The sequence below is a fragment of the Centroberyx gerrardi genome, chromosome 18 (genome assembly GCF_048128805.1).
Source record: "Centroberyx gerrardi isolate f3 chromosome 18, fCenGer3.hap1.cur.20231027, whole genome shotgun sequence".
Classification (NCBI taxonomy): domain Eukaryota; kingdom Metazoa; phylum Chordata; class Actinopteri; order Beryciformes; family Berycidae; genus Centroberyx; species Centroberyx gerrardi.
In genome coordinates, this window is record NC_136014.1 from 21473096 (window position 1) to 21490361 (window position 17266).

General features: G+C 42.1%; 1 protein-coding gene across 1 annotated transcript in view; it reads left to right on the forward strand.

Moving 5' to 3' along the window:
• The window catches only part of ptchd4 (patched domain containing 4), a 30956-nt gene extending 13998 nt beyond the window's left edge, over nucleotides 1-16958 (forward strand). The window contains exon 3 of the mRNA XM_071899292.2: nucleotides 15277-16958. Coding sequence (XP_071755393.1) covers nucleotides 15277-16958 — 1682 coding nt within the window. The remainder of the gene's footprint in view (nucleotides 1-15276) is intronic.
• The last annotated feature ends 308 nt before the right edge of the window (nucleotides 16959-17266 follow it).

Here is a 17266-nt window from a genome sequence, read left to right on the forward strand (position 1 = left end):
CGTCTCGCTCTCTCTCAGTCTCTCACAGCCTTAAATGAGCCCAAAGTATTGACCGCCCCAAACTGTACATTATTTACTTTACGCAGCACACAGCTACTTTACATTGGGACACGACAGCGCTCCACTGTGCCGAGATATAATCAAATCTTTTCCACCTCGGCCATATTTGACTCACAGTGAGAACATAAATCAGTGCCACTGATAAATAGTTTCAAGTAGCAACCTTGTATGAACTCAGCTGCGGTATATGTGTGTGTGTGTGTGTGTGTGTGTGTGTGTGTGCATGTGTGTGTGTGTCTTTTAGGTGGGGAAAATGAAACAACAAATGCTTTCCGCTCCCTCATCAACTAGTCGACATTCCCTTGAGCAAGGCACGCCCCAGCTGCAAACAGACTGAGGTTATATTGGGCCGCTCCCCGTGTGAATTGAGTCAATGTGAAGGTTAAAATAAAAAAGATCCCATCGCACAACAGTTTTCAGTAAAAGTTTTCTTTATCATACCTTCTGTCCCCATTCTACTTGTCTGCCACATCAATCATAGACTGTAACCTTCTTGCGTTCATAGTACAAATCCCATTGGTGCTCACAACGGTGTTGAGGCTATGTGGTTTGACAGCGCACCACCAAGTGATATCTCCCAACAAAGATGTTGGTAACCCTTCCTTTCACAGTCAGCCTAAGTGCTAGGTATGTACCAGGTAAATACATGCTAAGAATAGTAAATTACCAAGTAATTACAGCTGTAACTACTGTAAGTCGGTAAATACTTAGAATCAGTATTTAGCAGCATAGTTTAACAGCATAAATCCTGCCTACACTTTCTTAGAAATGGCTTTTCTATTTACCATCAATTCCAGGAACTATCTTATTCTTCATGAAGGTTTATATTATCAGTCGCCCAAGTTTAACTGTGTACGTTCTAGGAATTAAGGCGATACTTTAATATAAATCAGCTTTTTTACATAGCAATTGTTGATGGTTCTACCTACTTGGAAAAGTTTTTTTTTATACTTACCTGGACTGTACAGGAAAGTGTTGTTTGTTCCCATGGAATTACCAGGTTGCCATGAACAATTACTGTGTTAAGAAGCTACTTTATAGGAAAGTATTGTCTTAATTCGTTAAAAGTACAGAATGAAGCATGGGCTGTTGTTAATATAAACATCCAGTACCTACAAGATTGATGCTTGAATTGATGGGTAACAGAAAGGTGTTTCTAAACACTGTGTAGTCTAATTTCCTAGGATTTACGATTTAACCATTTACCTACTGAGTTACAGCTGTAATTACTTGGTGACTAACTATTCTTACCATGTATTTATCAGGTAAATATCTAGTACTTAGGGTGACTCTAAAAGAAGGGTTACCAAAGATATTTTCAGTAAAAGCTCTCTCCATCATACCTGCTGTCCCCATTTTGCTCCTCTGCCACATCAGTCACAGCCGGAGACTTTTCTGTAGGTGATGTTGCCTGATTTACAAGCCATTTGCCGTTTTCTCTCTCTGGACCCCGATGTTTGTGACGGATTGATTTTTTTTTTTTTTATCCTGTGAGGGCAAGATGAATAGTGACACTCAACATTCGCCGCCGGTCACGCGGGCGTCCATCGCTGCTGACGGCGAACGGCCTTCTGGGAACTCTGCCTGTTTCTCTAAGCAGGGCCGGGTGACTGATGATCGATCTATGGATGTTATTGCCATGAGCGCCTTGGGGACGATCGCGATATGACAGCGTCGGGGTCGTTATTAAGCACTGGAGGGAAAAATCATAAACCAAGTCTATATACATCAATTAATAAAGCTATATGATGATGTGGTCCCAGATGGCACAATACTGAGTTATTCTTGGAGAGCGAAGCTTATAGAGTCTATGAAATATCCTCCTCCCAACGTTTCCACTAGAATATTATGTTGCCGTGGGCGACGGGGAGAAATTTATATACTGGGAACTGGATTTGCTCCTGGTCCTATTCCCAGTATCAAGTTCCACTAGTGGTGTTATTGAGTTTTTCCAACAAATCAATTCTCCCCTCCTCACTTCACAGACATAAAGTCAATGTTCAGTGTGTAGCGTGTGTCGTTACATTATTTAATTTAAAGTCACATTACCTACTGCGGCTCATGGGGGCCCATTCCATTTAAAATACCACTGAAAGACATCCCCCTCAATCCATCTTTGCAAACTGTGTGCTTTGCCCACTTTGCTGTATTTATAGAAATGGCCTCCGTGTTTCTTTCAGGTCATAACTTTGATTAAACTGGCGACGAGTGCCTGGATGAGTCTCATTTGAATCAAAGCGCACTGCAACAATAACACAGTTTGTGACCAGTGCCAGTAGTGATTGGACCAATGGGTAAATGCAGGATACTTTGTGTTTAGGGCGCATTTATCAATACCACAGGATATGATCTTACTCTCCCTTTTGCCATAATCCAAGGTGAGCATTCATATAGAGGCCTAATTCAGAGTTTAACAGAACAATATACTACCAGACAAATGAGTACCATAGATTAGGCTAGAGGTGGTCAAATATTGTTCATTTTCTGTTTATATAAATTCTGTTGTGTATTTGTTTGTTAATTAACTCACCAAGATTAAGCAACTTAAAGGCAAAATCCACCATCAGATACTCTTACACTGTTAGATATCAATCTGATGTTCAGTGCATTCAAGCAGTTATTTTGTGATGAAGTGTTGTAATTAACTTTTTTCGTAAACCCACTTTCCCTCAACCTGCCTCATCTACTTCTACTTCGGTCAGTGAGTTCCTACATTTCCCAGAATGACTTGCGACAACGCCCAGAGAACGGACATGAACTTGTTACTTCAATCAAAGATGGGTGTATGGGCATATAAATAGCTTGAAAATGGGATTATTCGTGTCTACAAACCACTACTTTGCACTACTTAATCAAAACGCAACATGTCTTGTGGCTGCATTGCATTCTGGTCTCTCTTCTACTATGGATTTCTCCCTGTATGATTGTTGAACTTAGGTTTAAAATGGTGAGTCTAGAAAAAAGCTCTTGCTCTTTGATTCTGAGGGACTGACACCAAAACCTGATGTTTACTGTTGATGTTTTAGATAGCTGAGTCATTTTCTGCTATCAAGTTCCATTGTAGCTGCGCTGTAAATATCTAGACGTGACATCATGTCATCTACATTTGGCCAGTTATCTGCAGGAATAAGAAAAATGCATCACCAAACCACAAAATGAGCCCAGAAATACAAGATACATCACCAGTAGCTGTTTTTTAACAGTGTTAACATGTTTTACTGTCGTTTTTTCCTTTAAATCTAGCCCGTGGTAGCCTAGCTTATTGTGGCTCACAGGGGTTTAGCACTGATCTGGAGGCAGAGAGAGACAATTAACAGTCTGGTGAAACAACAAGCGGTGTCTGGACCTTATTAACCCTGTCCTGTCCTACATACACCCCCTGTCTATCAGTAGGTGGAGGGGCCTGGGAGCTGTGTTGTCCCTCTGACAAAGAACAAGTGAGTCTGTGGATGACTTTCCTTTGTTTCACGGAAGTAGGAATTAAAGGTGAAATGAAGCGTGTTTATTTGTGGAGCGACACCATACCCCGCCGTCTGTGTTGTTGTGTCCAAGACCTGTGACAACTGTTACACCTTTTTTTTCCAATTGTCACACAGCTCTGTTGGTCCAGTTTTTTTCCAAATTACTCACAGCCAGTTATATAATGTTCAGTTATGTGTGTTGCATGCAGGTTGACACTGATTTAGCACCAGACTCAGGCCTGGATATGAACCTGGCTGCACCCCAAACCTGAAATAATACTGTCCAAACTAAACTGGGCACATGGGGTACATTTTTTGTATTTATTGTTTTTTGTGAACCCAGCTGAGACTACATCCTAAATTGTTGCTAATCATTGTATTTTGCAACATTATTTTTGTACCACAATCAAACAAGTTAAATATGGAGCCATTCCAGTTCCTGTCTGCTTTAAGTATAAATGTCCAGCTCTATTCTGAATTAAACATATATATAAATAACATTACTGTTATTTAGGAGTGAATGCTTGATTATTCCAGAGGAAACAGAACTCAGGGAAGGCTGTTCTACCCCAAGGCTTAGGAGTTTACTTTGATAGCGCTGTATTCCTAACTTCTGCGCCTTAAAAAAAAGCCTTGAAATGAACACGAATCCCCAGTGGATACCATCAAACGCAAGTGCAATGTCTGCTGCTTTCCAGTCAGGCATTGATTTCAGTGGGAGCTACAGAATAAAGCAGAGACACAGCAGATAATCTGGTTTACAGGCTCATTTGTCAGACCTGTTGCATCACAGGCAAGTCATTTGTATTCCCCACTGCCACGCCGCCACCAACCTTGACTCAACTGACCCAGCCATGGTGTATGTGTGTGTGTGTGTGTGTGTTTGTATGTGATTGCTGTCCTCTTTGAGTGCGTACGTGCTTGTGAGTGGATTTGTATTGTTATACTTGTGGGCAAGGGTGCTGTTAGGAATTCTGGGCCCTCGGACCAGATGTGACACCCTAATATGTCTAATTTAGTACAGTATCACCTCGGTTGCCCTTCAGTTTGAGGGCCTTACCCCTGATTACCCCCTCTCTCACACACACACACACACACACTGACCCAGGATTATGAGGACCAGTTTGAGATCTTTTAGAATATTTTATATATCATATATTTTAAGTGATATATTATTTTACTCAAGAGTTAGAATTAGAGTTAGGCATAGGTTCAGGTTTGGGTGGAAGTTAGGCAAGTTTTTGGGGCCACATGTAGTCAGTGGAAGGTCTTCACAAGTATAGTGTGTGTGTGTGTGCGTGTGTGTGCGTGTGTGTGTGTGTGTGTGCGTGTAGACATGTAGCCTACTGTACGTCACATGTGTGTTATATGGAGAGAGGCTTGTCATTCAGGACCAGAGCAGCTCCTCCTCAGTACGTCAAAAAATATTGATCTGCACATTTCTGCCAGAGAGCTCAGCAATAACGTGCACTGCTCCCTACACATAGGAGTGTATATGCATCTGTGCACACACACGTGCACATAAACACACATGCGCATATGCAACATGCAAATGTGCAACATAGTCACACAAAGGTTTGAATATGAAAAAGTCATACTCTCATATGAAGCATGAATGTGCATCTCATTATCCCCCCCCCCCTCTCTCTCTCTCTCTCTCTCTTTCTCTCTCTCTCTTGCACATACACACACACACACACACACACACATACTCTCAATGTTGCCCCATGCAGCAGTCTACTCTGATTAAGATTGGTCCCATGTAGATGAATGTACCTGGTCATGACAAACATGCTGTGGGTATTGGGAAAGCCAATGAGAGTGTCTCCCTCAGTCCGCCTCACACACACACACACACACACACAGACACAAAGGCTTGTGCTCACTTTCATGTTGCTGATGGACACACGCATGCACCAAATGAACACACACACACACACACACACACACCTACATGCACAATCACACATTATGTCATGCAGGTAAGCAGCACAAACACACATGGACAGGTTCAAAAGCATATAGACACATTCTCTCTTTTGTGCATTCGCTTTCTCTCACACGCTCACATTCCTCCCTCTTTTTCACACACACACCTACAGATTCAGGCAGGTCAGTGCATCTCACAGAGCCTCTCTCAAATGCTACGTATTTAATCCGCAGCATAGTATACTGTATGGTTGATCTATAATCTATTGATTTACCAGTATGCAGTAAGATCCAACAGAATTCTAATCAACGCTAGAGGTATTCTTACTGAGCTTCTTATTACAGATCCCGCCCCCCCAAGCGTAACATATTACATGTCATTAATCGGCCAGTTGTATAATTCTCCGTTGCAGTGTGTGACGGGGAGTTAAGGGGATTTGAGGGCAGTGCGGCCGATCGCTTGAGGTCTGTATCATGCTACAACAGCAATCTTCTGCTCAGCTCTGGGGAGAGAAGACAGACAATGATACACAGTGATTAGCACTGTCTCTTCAATTTGCCATGGTGACATGATGTACTGTATATTGTAATACATGAGTAGCCGCTATTGGATGAAAACCTTGTATCTCCAAAAAGTTTTTTTAGGGGGTAAGAAAAATTTTGTGTATTTTTGAAATTATACAGTGAATGGTATCCTGTCCTGCAGCAGTATGTATCATTATTTAATATTTATTATAATGGTTAACTAACAATTGTTGATGCATATATGAATATAACTGCAGATTTTTGACAGGTGATTTGTTTTTGTTTTCGTGGATGTACAGTGTATATACTGGGGGGTAAACCCACCTAAACTCATTCACCCACTGTTTATTTATAAAATAGAGTTTAACCATCTTGTAGGCTGGCATACATCTTTCTGATATAAATTCATAATATTCATCATTGTTAAGTACCGTCAAACTGATTATATAGTTATATGAGGATAGAGTCTTTGAGGGCAAAGGCATAAATTAATGGTTTTCAGAGACTATAATCGTTTTTTGTTTGTATTGGTGGTCGTTTGCCTTATGATGGCAAGTCACTGACTGGAGCTTGTAGTTTACCCAACTTTTTAATTACCATTATATCAATGAATATTTATATGTTGTGTAACTTTCAATTAAAACAGTCTGTATTTTGACTGACAGAGGCACAGTATTTCACTATAAAAACTGGTTTTATTACATACTAAAGCATTAAGTATTTTAATTTTATTGTGATTGCATTCAGAAGTGTAAGAAAATATTAAAACAATTCATTACAACAATCGACCTCATGCTCCGCAGTACGTTTCACCCTCTCACAGTATTTGCCCTTTGTGTTCTGTGCTAGTTAGTGAAGTGCTCGACTATTGACTGGGATGAGAGCCACTTTTAAAGATGAGAATCAATGAGCAGGTGTGTTGGGGGCTAATCCATTTTTAATTGGACAGTCAGCAGGAAGTGGGGTCTTGACTCAACAGAACCCCTCTTACAGCGCTAAATATAGCATCAAAGAGTAGCAAGGCCTTGCATTTTTGATGAGTCAGCAGAAAAAAAGAGTTGTTCTCAGTCCTGATCATACTGCCTTTGACTGTATGTTTTGGTCTTTTGAGGTATTTCAGTGCGTTGCATGTCACTGATTGCTTGTTAAATCATTTCACATCAAAGCTGAGAGACAGACAGCAATGTTTTTTGTCTTGTTCAAGGTCTTGCTTGACAATTATGTGCAACATGAATAGCTTGGGAAAGGGAAAAATAGAAGCATTGCATACAGGGATGCACAATGAATATTTTATACTTGTATATCAAGAGTTTTGCTTCCACAATTAGTAATTAAAGAATGGCGGCTTGTCGACAATATTGAAACATTTCATTTTACTGAAGTTTTACTGAAGCCACTTAAGTTGAAAATATGCAATAGAAAATAAGATGGCAAATGTGTAATAAAATCATTTTGATCCCAAAATTATTATATCTAGCAAAATAATCAAGATTATCAGCCATAAAAGCATATAAATCCAACTGATTTGGTTTGTTTTGGCCATTGCCAAGGGTTTAGATTCCTCTGTATTTTCATATATTAGCATCTTCTGTGTTTAAAAAAAAAAAAAAAAAGCAATATCTCTAAATGAAAACCTGTCCCCACCTGCCTGTCATGCCAGTGGTTGGGTTGAATCATAAGTACTCTCTGCTCTCACTGCGGTACGACATCTGTTGACCCCATATAGAGTGACAGTAAAACTTTATGGCAGAACTGCATCCAATAAATTACTCTTGGATTTATACACTCCGAAGGCCTTCTCCACTCCTTATTGTCCCAAATAGAGTCAGCAACCCCTAAGTAGAGCTGAGTCAAACCCCAAGCAGCTTTGCATTGCTCCAACAAAACGCTATAAACAGAAATAGACAAACACTTAATGCATAATGCAAGATCAACATCTCTTGTGCTTTTACAAAGACACAGGATCTGATATAACTGTCCCTTGTGCCATAGTCTAGGGGAAGTGCGTACACAGTAAACCTGGCTTTGATTATATTGGGAAGGATGGGATTTTGGGGATATCATTGGGATTATCAAGTGGATAAATCCCATCACAGACTGAATTAGACCACAATCCCTCCAGGACTCAACCGTAATGTGTTCCACAATTGACTTTTGTAGCACTATACAGGTATTAAATTTATGGCTTAAATAACGATGTATAATCATATATTGTAGTTTTAGTTTCCACAATTAATAATAATTTTATTTCATTTTAGAAGCCTGCTGTAGATGAAAATATCTGAGAAGTTGATATACGAGACAATAAGTGCGGTCCGCAAGTCATCGAGACTAATGATCAGAATTAATAATCATGATCGTATTATCTACCAATATAGTCAGGATTATCGCTGTAGCTGTAATTGTGCAGCCATAATTTCACTTCGACATGTCAAGCTGCTGCATTCAGAATGGCTGTGGAAAAGATAGGATGCAGATAGGACGAGCTTTCGTGACTCTTTCTTGTCATCGGCTCCATAAGTGATAAATTGTATGTTAAGTGACATATTCCAGGTTTCCACACAAGCACAGTTCACTATGTTTCATATCTGGTTAAACAGGTGGGATAGTTTTCTTGCGATGCTGTGGTGCAACTCTCTTGAATCGATCATGTGCTTTAGGTGCTATTTTAGTGTGAAATTACAGTATATGATTGATGGTGAACGGGTAGTGAGTAATGTATTTACAGGCACACACAAGGAGAAACAGTAGCCTGTAAATGAACACACACAGACACACACACACACACATCCTCACAGCTCACGTACCTAAAAACAAAAATAATCACAATGTCATGCCTTGATACGATTTCAAGAAGCAGTTAAGCTAGTTCTACATGCTGAGTTTTGCCATATTGTTAGTGACTGTCTATCTGGTGTTACCGTGCGTTTTGGTTTTAACGTCTGGGTCCTCAAGGTTGTAGCAACAAACCGAGCTGCTGGAGAGAGAGAGATAAAGAAAGGAAGACAGAAAGGGGGGGAGGAAGCAAAGATGTGAATTTCTGGTTCTGCCGCAGAACAGCAGCAGCAACATGCTTCAACAATTAATGCTAAGTAGGTTTTCGTCCAGAAGGAGAAGCCTTGAAAATGCAAATGACCAAATTTGCTGTTTCACACCCGGGGGCAATTCCAGAGAATCTGTTTCAAACCGAGCCAGGCTCCTGCACATATTATCCAGGATGATATTGCTGCTGAACTGGACAGGGGAGTGTGTGTGCGTGTGTGTGTGTGTGTGTGTGTGTGCGTGTGTGTGTGTGTGTGTGTGCGTGTGCGTGTGCGTGTGCGTGTGCGTGTGCGTGTGCGTGTGCATGCCTCTGTCTATGTATAATCATGGATCAGTCACAGGATGGACAATCTTTGTGATGCACAGAGAGTAACCTGCAGCACCAGCAAACTCAGATTAAGGGCTTGAAATTAAAATCAGATGAGCAGTATATGTGATTTTTTGAGTTAAAGTAGTTTGAAATATAACCATTTTGAAACTAAAAGATCAGAAACCAAAGCAGTTTTCTTTGGTTTTGCAAGTGAAACATAAAGAAGAAAAAAATATATTTTATAAAACAAAACAAAAAAAAAAGTTTATCATTTCATATCTCTATAATATACATTGTATACACATTGTATAAAAGTATTAGTGTTTTGTCAACCAAGGACCTAAGTTATCTACTTTAAAAAGTAACACAAATTGTTTTAATTTTGCATCATCAATCATTTTATCAGAGTAGGTTTCACTTGTAGATATCTCATTTTGGAATAAAACTTTCAATTAAGCCCATATAGTCATCATAGGCTTAAACAAGTTAAGTTTTATTCTATGTGGAAATTCTGTGTGCAGCAAATGTAAAAACACATACTTGACAAATATCAAGCCATACACAGCACTTGACAAGCTGCCGACAAGCAGCTCTCCACAGGAGAATATATCACTGTAATCCGCATTCCTGCCAGCAGTACTAAAATTACCATGACAAAGTGCCCAAACCGCAGAACGGGCTATACAAAATATGTCAATACCAAGTGCATCACAACGTTTAAAAACATCAATATGAAAAGTCGACTTCCCGAGTGGATTAGTCTCTTCATAGCCAGAGGAATAGATGAGTCCCTGGACTTCTTGGCCTTCACTAATTGCACTCTGATGCTCCTAGGGAAGCATCTGAAACTCACCCTTCATTGGGCGGTCAGGACAGTCCAGGACGGGGCAACATGGCGGCAACCATCCAAACCACATGATGTCCGTCACAACATGCTCTTAACCTGCATTCAAGTGATGTCGGGTCATACTTTTCTCTGAAAACGTCACAACTAGTTTGCATTCACGTGCTTTATGGTCGTAAAATTTGAGAACATTTCCTCAACTGTTTACACACATTGCCAGCCTAGGCTAACATTAGCAATTGAGCTAGCGATAGCCTCGCTAGCAAGCAATCTTCAGCTATTTCATGGGATTATGAATGTACACACCACAGGAAATTCAATGTCATAGCACTATAGTTATCAAGGAACATCCATATATTAAATTTAAATTTGTACTTGTGGTTCATTTTGGGCTTTATTGTATGAAATATCTTACGTTACGTAAGATATTTATGAGATCTATCAATTTGTGCTGCATCTACAATCCCGATTTCTCCGTCTTGATCATTCGACATAATAAGGTGTTCATGTAGCACTTCTTGGTCAGAAACTCGTTCAGACCGTAAATCGGAGTTGTACTTGAATGCAGCATTAGTACAAACAGGCCCCATGTCTGTATGGTCTTTCACTGTATATTTTTCTCTCTATGTGTCTCATCAGGGCTTCCCTCTGTCCTTCAGTAGTCTTTACTATGTAATCCACTGCAGCAGGCTTACCTCACCTCCACAGAAAACCAGAGTATGAACCAGCAGCTGCATTGAGCCAGGCCAGCATAATGCAGCCAGCACTGGGGAAATCTGCATCTGAAATTAAGAATTGAATAGTCCCACACATAGAATTGGAGAAGTTTTCTACAAGGTAGCAAGAAAAGCACGTAGCGCATCGCTCAGGAGACTGGGGTTTTTAAAGAGTGTTATTACCAAAATATTGATTTGGACGTGAAGATTGCTTTTGGGCTCCCTCGCTCGCCCTGATTTTGTCCTCGCTTTCACTCTCCTCATCTGTTTTTATTGAGTTTGGTTCACTCTTGGGCGGGGGGACCTCCTCCTCGCAATATTGGCTCCTCTGTCATCTCCACCCGTGTGACAAACCGGCGTGGTTTACACTCACTCTGATTGGAAGGATCCACGGTAGGCGGGTGCGGCCGACGCGCTCTCTCGCGCCGTGATGGATGTGTTTTGGGGGGCTGCGTGCCACAGAAGTTTTAGAGCAGTAATTTAGTTTAATGGCTCAGAGCCTTTTTCGGTGCGGGCCAGGGGAGGAGGGGAGGACAAATGCAGCCGGGGTCTCCATTATAGGTGCGCCGTGGGCAGGCTATAAGACCAGGGTGTTGTTTTGTTTTTTTCCACCTCTCCTCTTAGCAGAAAACAGTCCGTAGGAGAGCCAGTGACAAACTGCCCTCTTAAGATCCATCCACGCTGTACCTGCATCTGGGAGAGGCTGGAGATACAACGCCTCTCCATCCCTCCGTTCTGAGCTACAACCTCTTATCTCTCTCTCTCTCTTGATCCTTCCCTGCTTCCAGCCACATAGTGTCTGGCAAACACAACACAGGCTACCCCCCCCCATTAGTGAGAAGTGAGAAAGGAGAGTGAGAAAAATATGGGTTGCAGTTGCATCACAGATCTCCCAGCAGGATGGTGCTATCATGGAGGGAGAACTGGCTGGCAACAGGGCAAGAAAAAGAGCGATACCAGAAAAAGATTGTTGTGGTGTGGCTGTAGTTCAATTCATAAAAGTAAAAATTAAGTCTGAAAAGGTACATTTGTGTCTAAATTTTGGAAACTAAAGCATTAGGAGGAGTTGTAGCTTGAAAAGCGTCAACTCACCTAACATAACAGTTGGTGTTCTAGCCAACAGGCTAATTTAGCAAATCAACCACATGTTAACTTGCATGTTAGCCACTACTTGATACAATAGCAAGTATGCAAATTATGTGTTTACAAGGCCGTGATTGTTAGCTATAACCAGATGAACCTAGAACCTATGTTTAGCTAACATACTAAGCACAAAATCATTATCTTAGCATCAATCAGATGTATCAATGGCAAAATGATCAGTTCCCAGTCAAAACCAGCACAGAAATTCATGTCTATTCAATCATAATTAGGTTTAGAAATGCAATCAGCTGTTCTGGCCCTCCAATATGGCCGCCAGAGGGTGCGTTACATCATCTGAAAGACCTCTATAGAGGGAGGGGAGAGAGTAAAGAGAGAAAGACTGTGCTTTATTTGTGTGTACGTGTGTGTGAGTGTGTTTGTTCTAGTGTGTGTGTGTGTGTGTGTGTGTGTGGGTGGGTGAGAGAGAGAGAGCAAGAGAAAATGAGAGTCTGGTTGTCCCTGTAGACTGGAAGCTTCTAAGATGTTAGTCATATTGTGTGTGTGCGTGTGTGTGTGTGTGTGTGTGTGTGTGTGTGTGTGTGTGTGTGTGTGTGTGCATGGTGGTTTAGTTTTATCACTGCAATAATCATGGCTTCAAACAGGGATGTATGTGATCTCTATGTTCATCTCTCTCTCTCTCTCTCTCTCTCTCTCTCTCTCTGTCATACCTCGTCCCTCCTCCTCCCTCCATCTGCAATTCCTAACAGTCAAAAGGCACCAGTGAAAATTTGGACTTTCAGTTTTGCATCCTTCAGCATTCAGACATCCAGAACATTCACAGTTAGCTCCAAAGCTGATTAGCATCGAGTGGCAGTCATGCTTCCAGCCATGTGCTCCTCTCCTCTTCTCCCTTACTTCCTCATTGATTGAAGCGCCTGGACTGTCCACACTTTACTTGTCAGGCTTTTTTTTTTTGCACATTGGATGTAAGAACACCTGGAATCAAACCATCTCCAACATTGCAAGCCAAACATCAAGCTGTCAGCCAAAGGATAAACCACGTAGCCAAAGGAAACATGAGGCTTCCTAGGTGTCAGGCAAGACTCTTTTATATAAGCAGCAGACAATTTGATTTTGGTTGGAGGTACGAAGAGGGATTTTACTCCCTTAGCATAAATTCTGAAACATCCTCCTACATTTTGTTAGGTATAGATCTGTTTGGGGGGAAATGTGTGAGTAAGCAACACTTTGTAGAGAGTACATGTAGAGACGCAGTTGTACATCATCGAATACAGCGAGGCGGTATTCGATGTTTAGTTCAAACATGTTGCCCATTGGTTTAACCAATGGGTCTGAATACATATCACCCCAGTGAGCACGTTGCTGTTTTTTGATTCTCTCTCATCACCTCTAATTGGGATTCTGTTGCCTTCTCGCTTTTACGCAATGAGGTTTTTCAGAGACAGGATAGATTCAAAGACAGACATCAAGGTAGGTGCGAAATCTCCCAAGCGGTTACTCGTATATCATTGATAAAATGGAAGATCTTTTCTTGCCTGAGAGCAGACTTGATCAAAATGTATTACTGAAATTACAGACTCATTGCTTCTCAACCCAGGTCTGTTTAACATGAAAATAAAGAAACAAAGGGAGAATTAATAACCATTCTTCCCTAATACATCATACTCTGAACTATGTGTAAATGTAACTAATACTTCAGAGCTTATCCTGGTTGTTGTAAACTGGATATATCTATTTGAGGCCACTTGAAAATGGAGCACTTCAGTATCCTGAATAATTGATGGATATCGATGTGCATGCCATTGCAATCATTGTGATTGCTTATGTTTTCCAAATGTTTTATTGTGTCTGAAAGCCCACAAAGGGAGCTCTTAAACTGAATGACTGTGTAATTGAGTTCCGTTTTATATTACATTAAGTCTATATATATACATTTTGTAATGCAAAGACTAGTTAATGTATTGGTAAACTGATAGATGTTTGGCAGTAGAATCCGCCTAAAGTGGCTTTAGTAATAATACTAACCAGGGATGCTTTACCAGATGGGCTCTTTGTCATTATCCGCCTACACCTGCCTGCCATCAATCACTGTAATGAATCCCAGAGCTTTTCCAATCACGACTAGAAAATGACACGCTACTTAACATCCTATTTGGTAACTGGTGAATGGAAATGCATGCAGACGCCCCCTGTATAATGTTGATAAAACCAGGGGCGTGAATTTCCTTTCCCTCCACACCCTCTAAACCAACTGACACTAACTAATTGACTTGCAGCACAGCTTAATAAAACTAAAAGCAGGAAGAGCCATCTACCCGACTCATTATATTGGCCTAATCCTTTATAGTTAATTAACTTTTTTCTCTGTGTCAAACAAGGGAAAATGTATAATGCTGTCAGGGGTAGCAACCCTCCCCCTCTTCTCACTTCCCTGTCCACCTGGTAGATTTGAAGGAATACTTAAAACCTGCGGTGCTGGCACAGAAACATGTGGGGCCAAATCCACTATCCACTTGTACTGAAATATTTACATGGTGGAGGAGCGTTAAATTTATTCTAGTGTTCAGAAATTCATAACACATTTCCTCACAGCAGTTTTCCCCCCCTGCCAGAAATATGGCTCCAGCACTTTACAAATGAACAGTGTGTGTGGGTGTGCGGGTGTTCCTGTGTGGGAGAATTTGCACTATGGAGCATATGCCTTTTGAACGTTGTGTATTCATGTCTATATTTGTGATTGGTGAGAAATCCCACAGATTTGACTCACATGAATGGGCCTGGTGCAGACAGATTTGGATGCTATTTACTGATGCAGAAAGTACATTATAAGACCATCACTCAAGTATGAAGAACGAAGGAGAGTCCACATCTTCCTCAGGCTGAAACTGTTCAGCAGTACATTAATGTGTTTTAATTGCATCTGTGTTGTAACACTAAAATTGTTAATGCATATTTGCACAATGATATTTTTGTCATATCTTCTCTCCAGGCTATATCTGTTAAAATGTGTGTTTGTGATTAAATATGGCTGAGCAGTTCTTAGTAATTTAATCAAACAAATAGAGTTTTAGGAACGTGGAGCATTCAATCACCATATTACACACAGTGTAATAAGAAATTAGTTTCTTCTGAGATCCCTCTGAGACATGAACCAACTTCTTGCCTAGGAGGCAAACATTATGTCATATCATGAATAATTGCCAGAACTTCTCATTTGTGATGTACACAGTGCTAACATATCAGTGCCAACATGAACCTTATTGAGTCATCTCTCCTCTCTTCCAGGCCATGGAACCAAAGGGGTGTTTGAGCTGCTGGCGGGCTGGAGGAGAACAAGGGAAAACCTCCCCTTCAAGGAGCGTGTGGCGGACGCTTTTGCCGATGTGATGGTGTGCTACACCATGACTAGTTCTCTCTACATCATCACCTTCGGCATGGGAGCTAGCCCTTTCACCAACATCGAGTCCGTCAAAATCTTCTGTCAGAGCATGTGTGTTGCCATCCTGGTCAACTACTTCTATGTTTTCTCCTTCTACGGTTCCTGCCTGGTGTTCGCCGGGCAACTGGAGCAGAACCGCTACCACAGTGTTTTCTGCTGCAAAATCCCCTCAGTGGAGTACCTGGACCGCCAGCCCACATGGTTTAAAACCATGATGAGTGACGGCCATGACCTGTCCACGCACCACGACAGCGTCCCCTACCAGAATCACTTCATCCAACACTTCCTGCGTGAGCACTACACAGAGTGGATTACCAACACCTACGTCAAGCCCTTTGTCGTCATTCTCTATCTCATCTACGCCTCTTTCTCATTCATGGGATGTTTACAAATCAGTGATGGATCAAACATCGTGAACTTGCTGGCTAGTAACTCTCCGAGCGTTTCATACGCTCTGACCCAGCAGAAATACTTCAGTAACTACAGTCCCGTGATTGGGTTTTACATTTACGAGCCCATTGAGTACTGGAACTCCACGGTGCAGGAGCATCTGAAGACACTGAGTCACGGTTTCAACAAGATCTCCTGGATGGACAACTTCTTCCACTACCTGCGGGTGGTGAACGTGAGCGCGTCGACCAAGAGCGACTTTATCACCATCCTCAAGGGCTCCTTCCTGCGCAGCCCGGAGTACCAGCACTTCACTGAGGACATCATCTTCTCCAAGAACCGTGAGAGCGATGAGTATGACATTATTGCCTCACGCATGTACCTGGTGGCGCGGACCACAGAGAAAAAGCGCGAGGAGGTGGTGGAGCTTCTGGAGAAGCTGCGTCCGCTGATGCTGATCAACAGCATCAAGTTCATCGCCTTCAACCCCACCTTTGTTTTTATGGACCGCTACAGCTCCTCGGTCATCTCGCCCATCCTGACCTCAGGCTTCAGCGTGCTCACCATCCTCATCCTCACTTTCTTCCTGGTCATCAACCCCTTGGGGAACTTCTGGCTCATCCTGACGGTTACTTCTGTGGAGCTGGGCGTCTTGGGTTTAATGACCCTCTGGAACGTTGGCATGGACAGCATCTCAATCCTGTGCCTTATTTATACCCTCAACTTCGCCATGGATCACTGTGCACCACACCTGTACACTTTTGTGCTAGCCACCGAGCACACTAGGACGCAGTGCATCAAGTTGGCACTGGAGGAGCACGGGGCAGCCATCTTGCAGAACGCATCCTGCTTTGTGATCGGGATGATGCCCCTGGTGTTTGTGCCTTCCAATCTGACCTACACGCTGTTCAAGTGCTCTCTCCTCACTGCGGGCTGCACCGTGCTGCACTGCTTCGTCATCCTGCCCGTCTTCCTAACCTTCTTCCCGCCGTCCAAAAAGAGACACAAGAAAAAGAAACGTGCCAAGCGAAAAGAGCGGGAGAGGGAGAGGGAGCGGGAAAGGGAGAGGGAGAGGGAAAGGGAGGAGATAGAATGCATCGAAGTCAGGGAGAATCCTGATCATGTGACAAACGTCTGAGTGGGTTGTAATTTGAGCAGCGAGTATCAGTGGGTATCCGTCAGTGATTGGTGGATGAGAGGTGTTGGCCTGTCCAGTGGTGAGGCACCTCTCAGGGTCCAGAGGTGTCAGAGATGTCCTCTGACCTCATAAAGTGGGGTGGGCACTCGTAACTCCCAGCCAATAGCAGCCATGCTGGCCAGAGTAGAGAGCAGCCCCATTGGTCAGTCATTCAGTCCTTCAGTCTGGACAGTGTATCTCATTTGCACAACCTGCAACATGCTCACGGTTCTTAAGTTCTTTCCCAGCCATTTTGGCATATAAAAAAC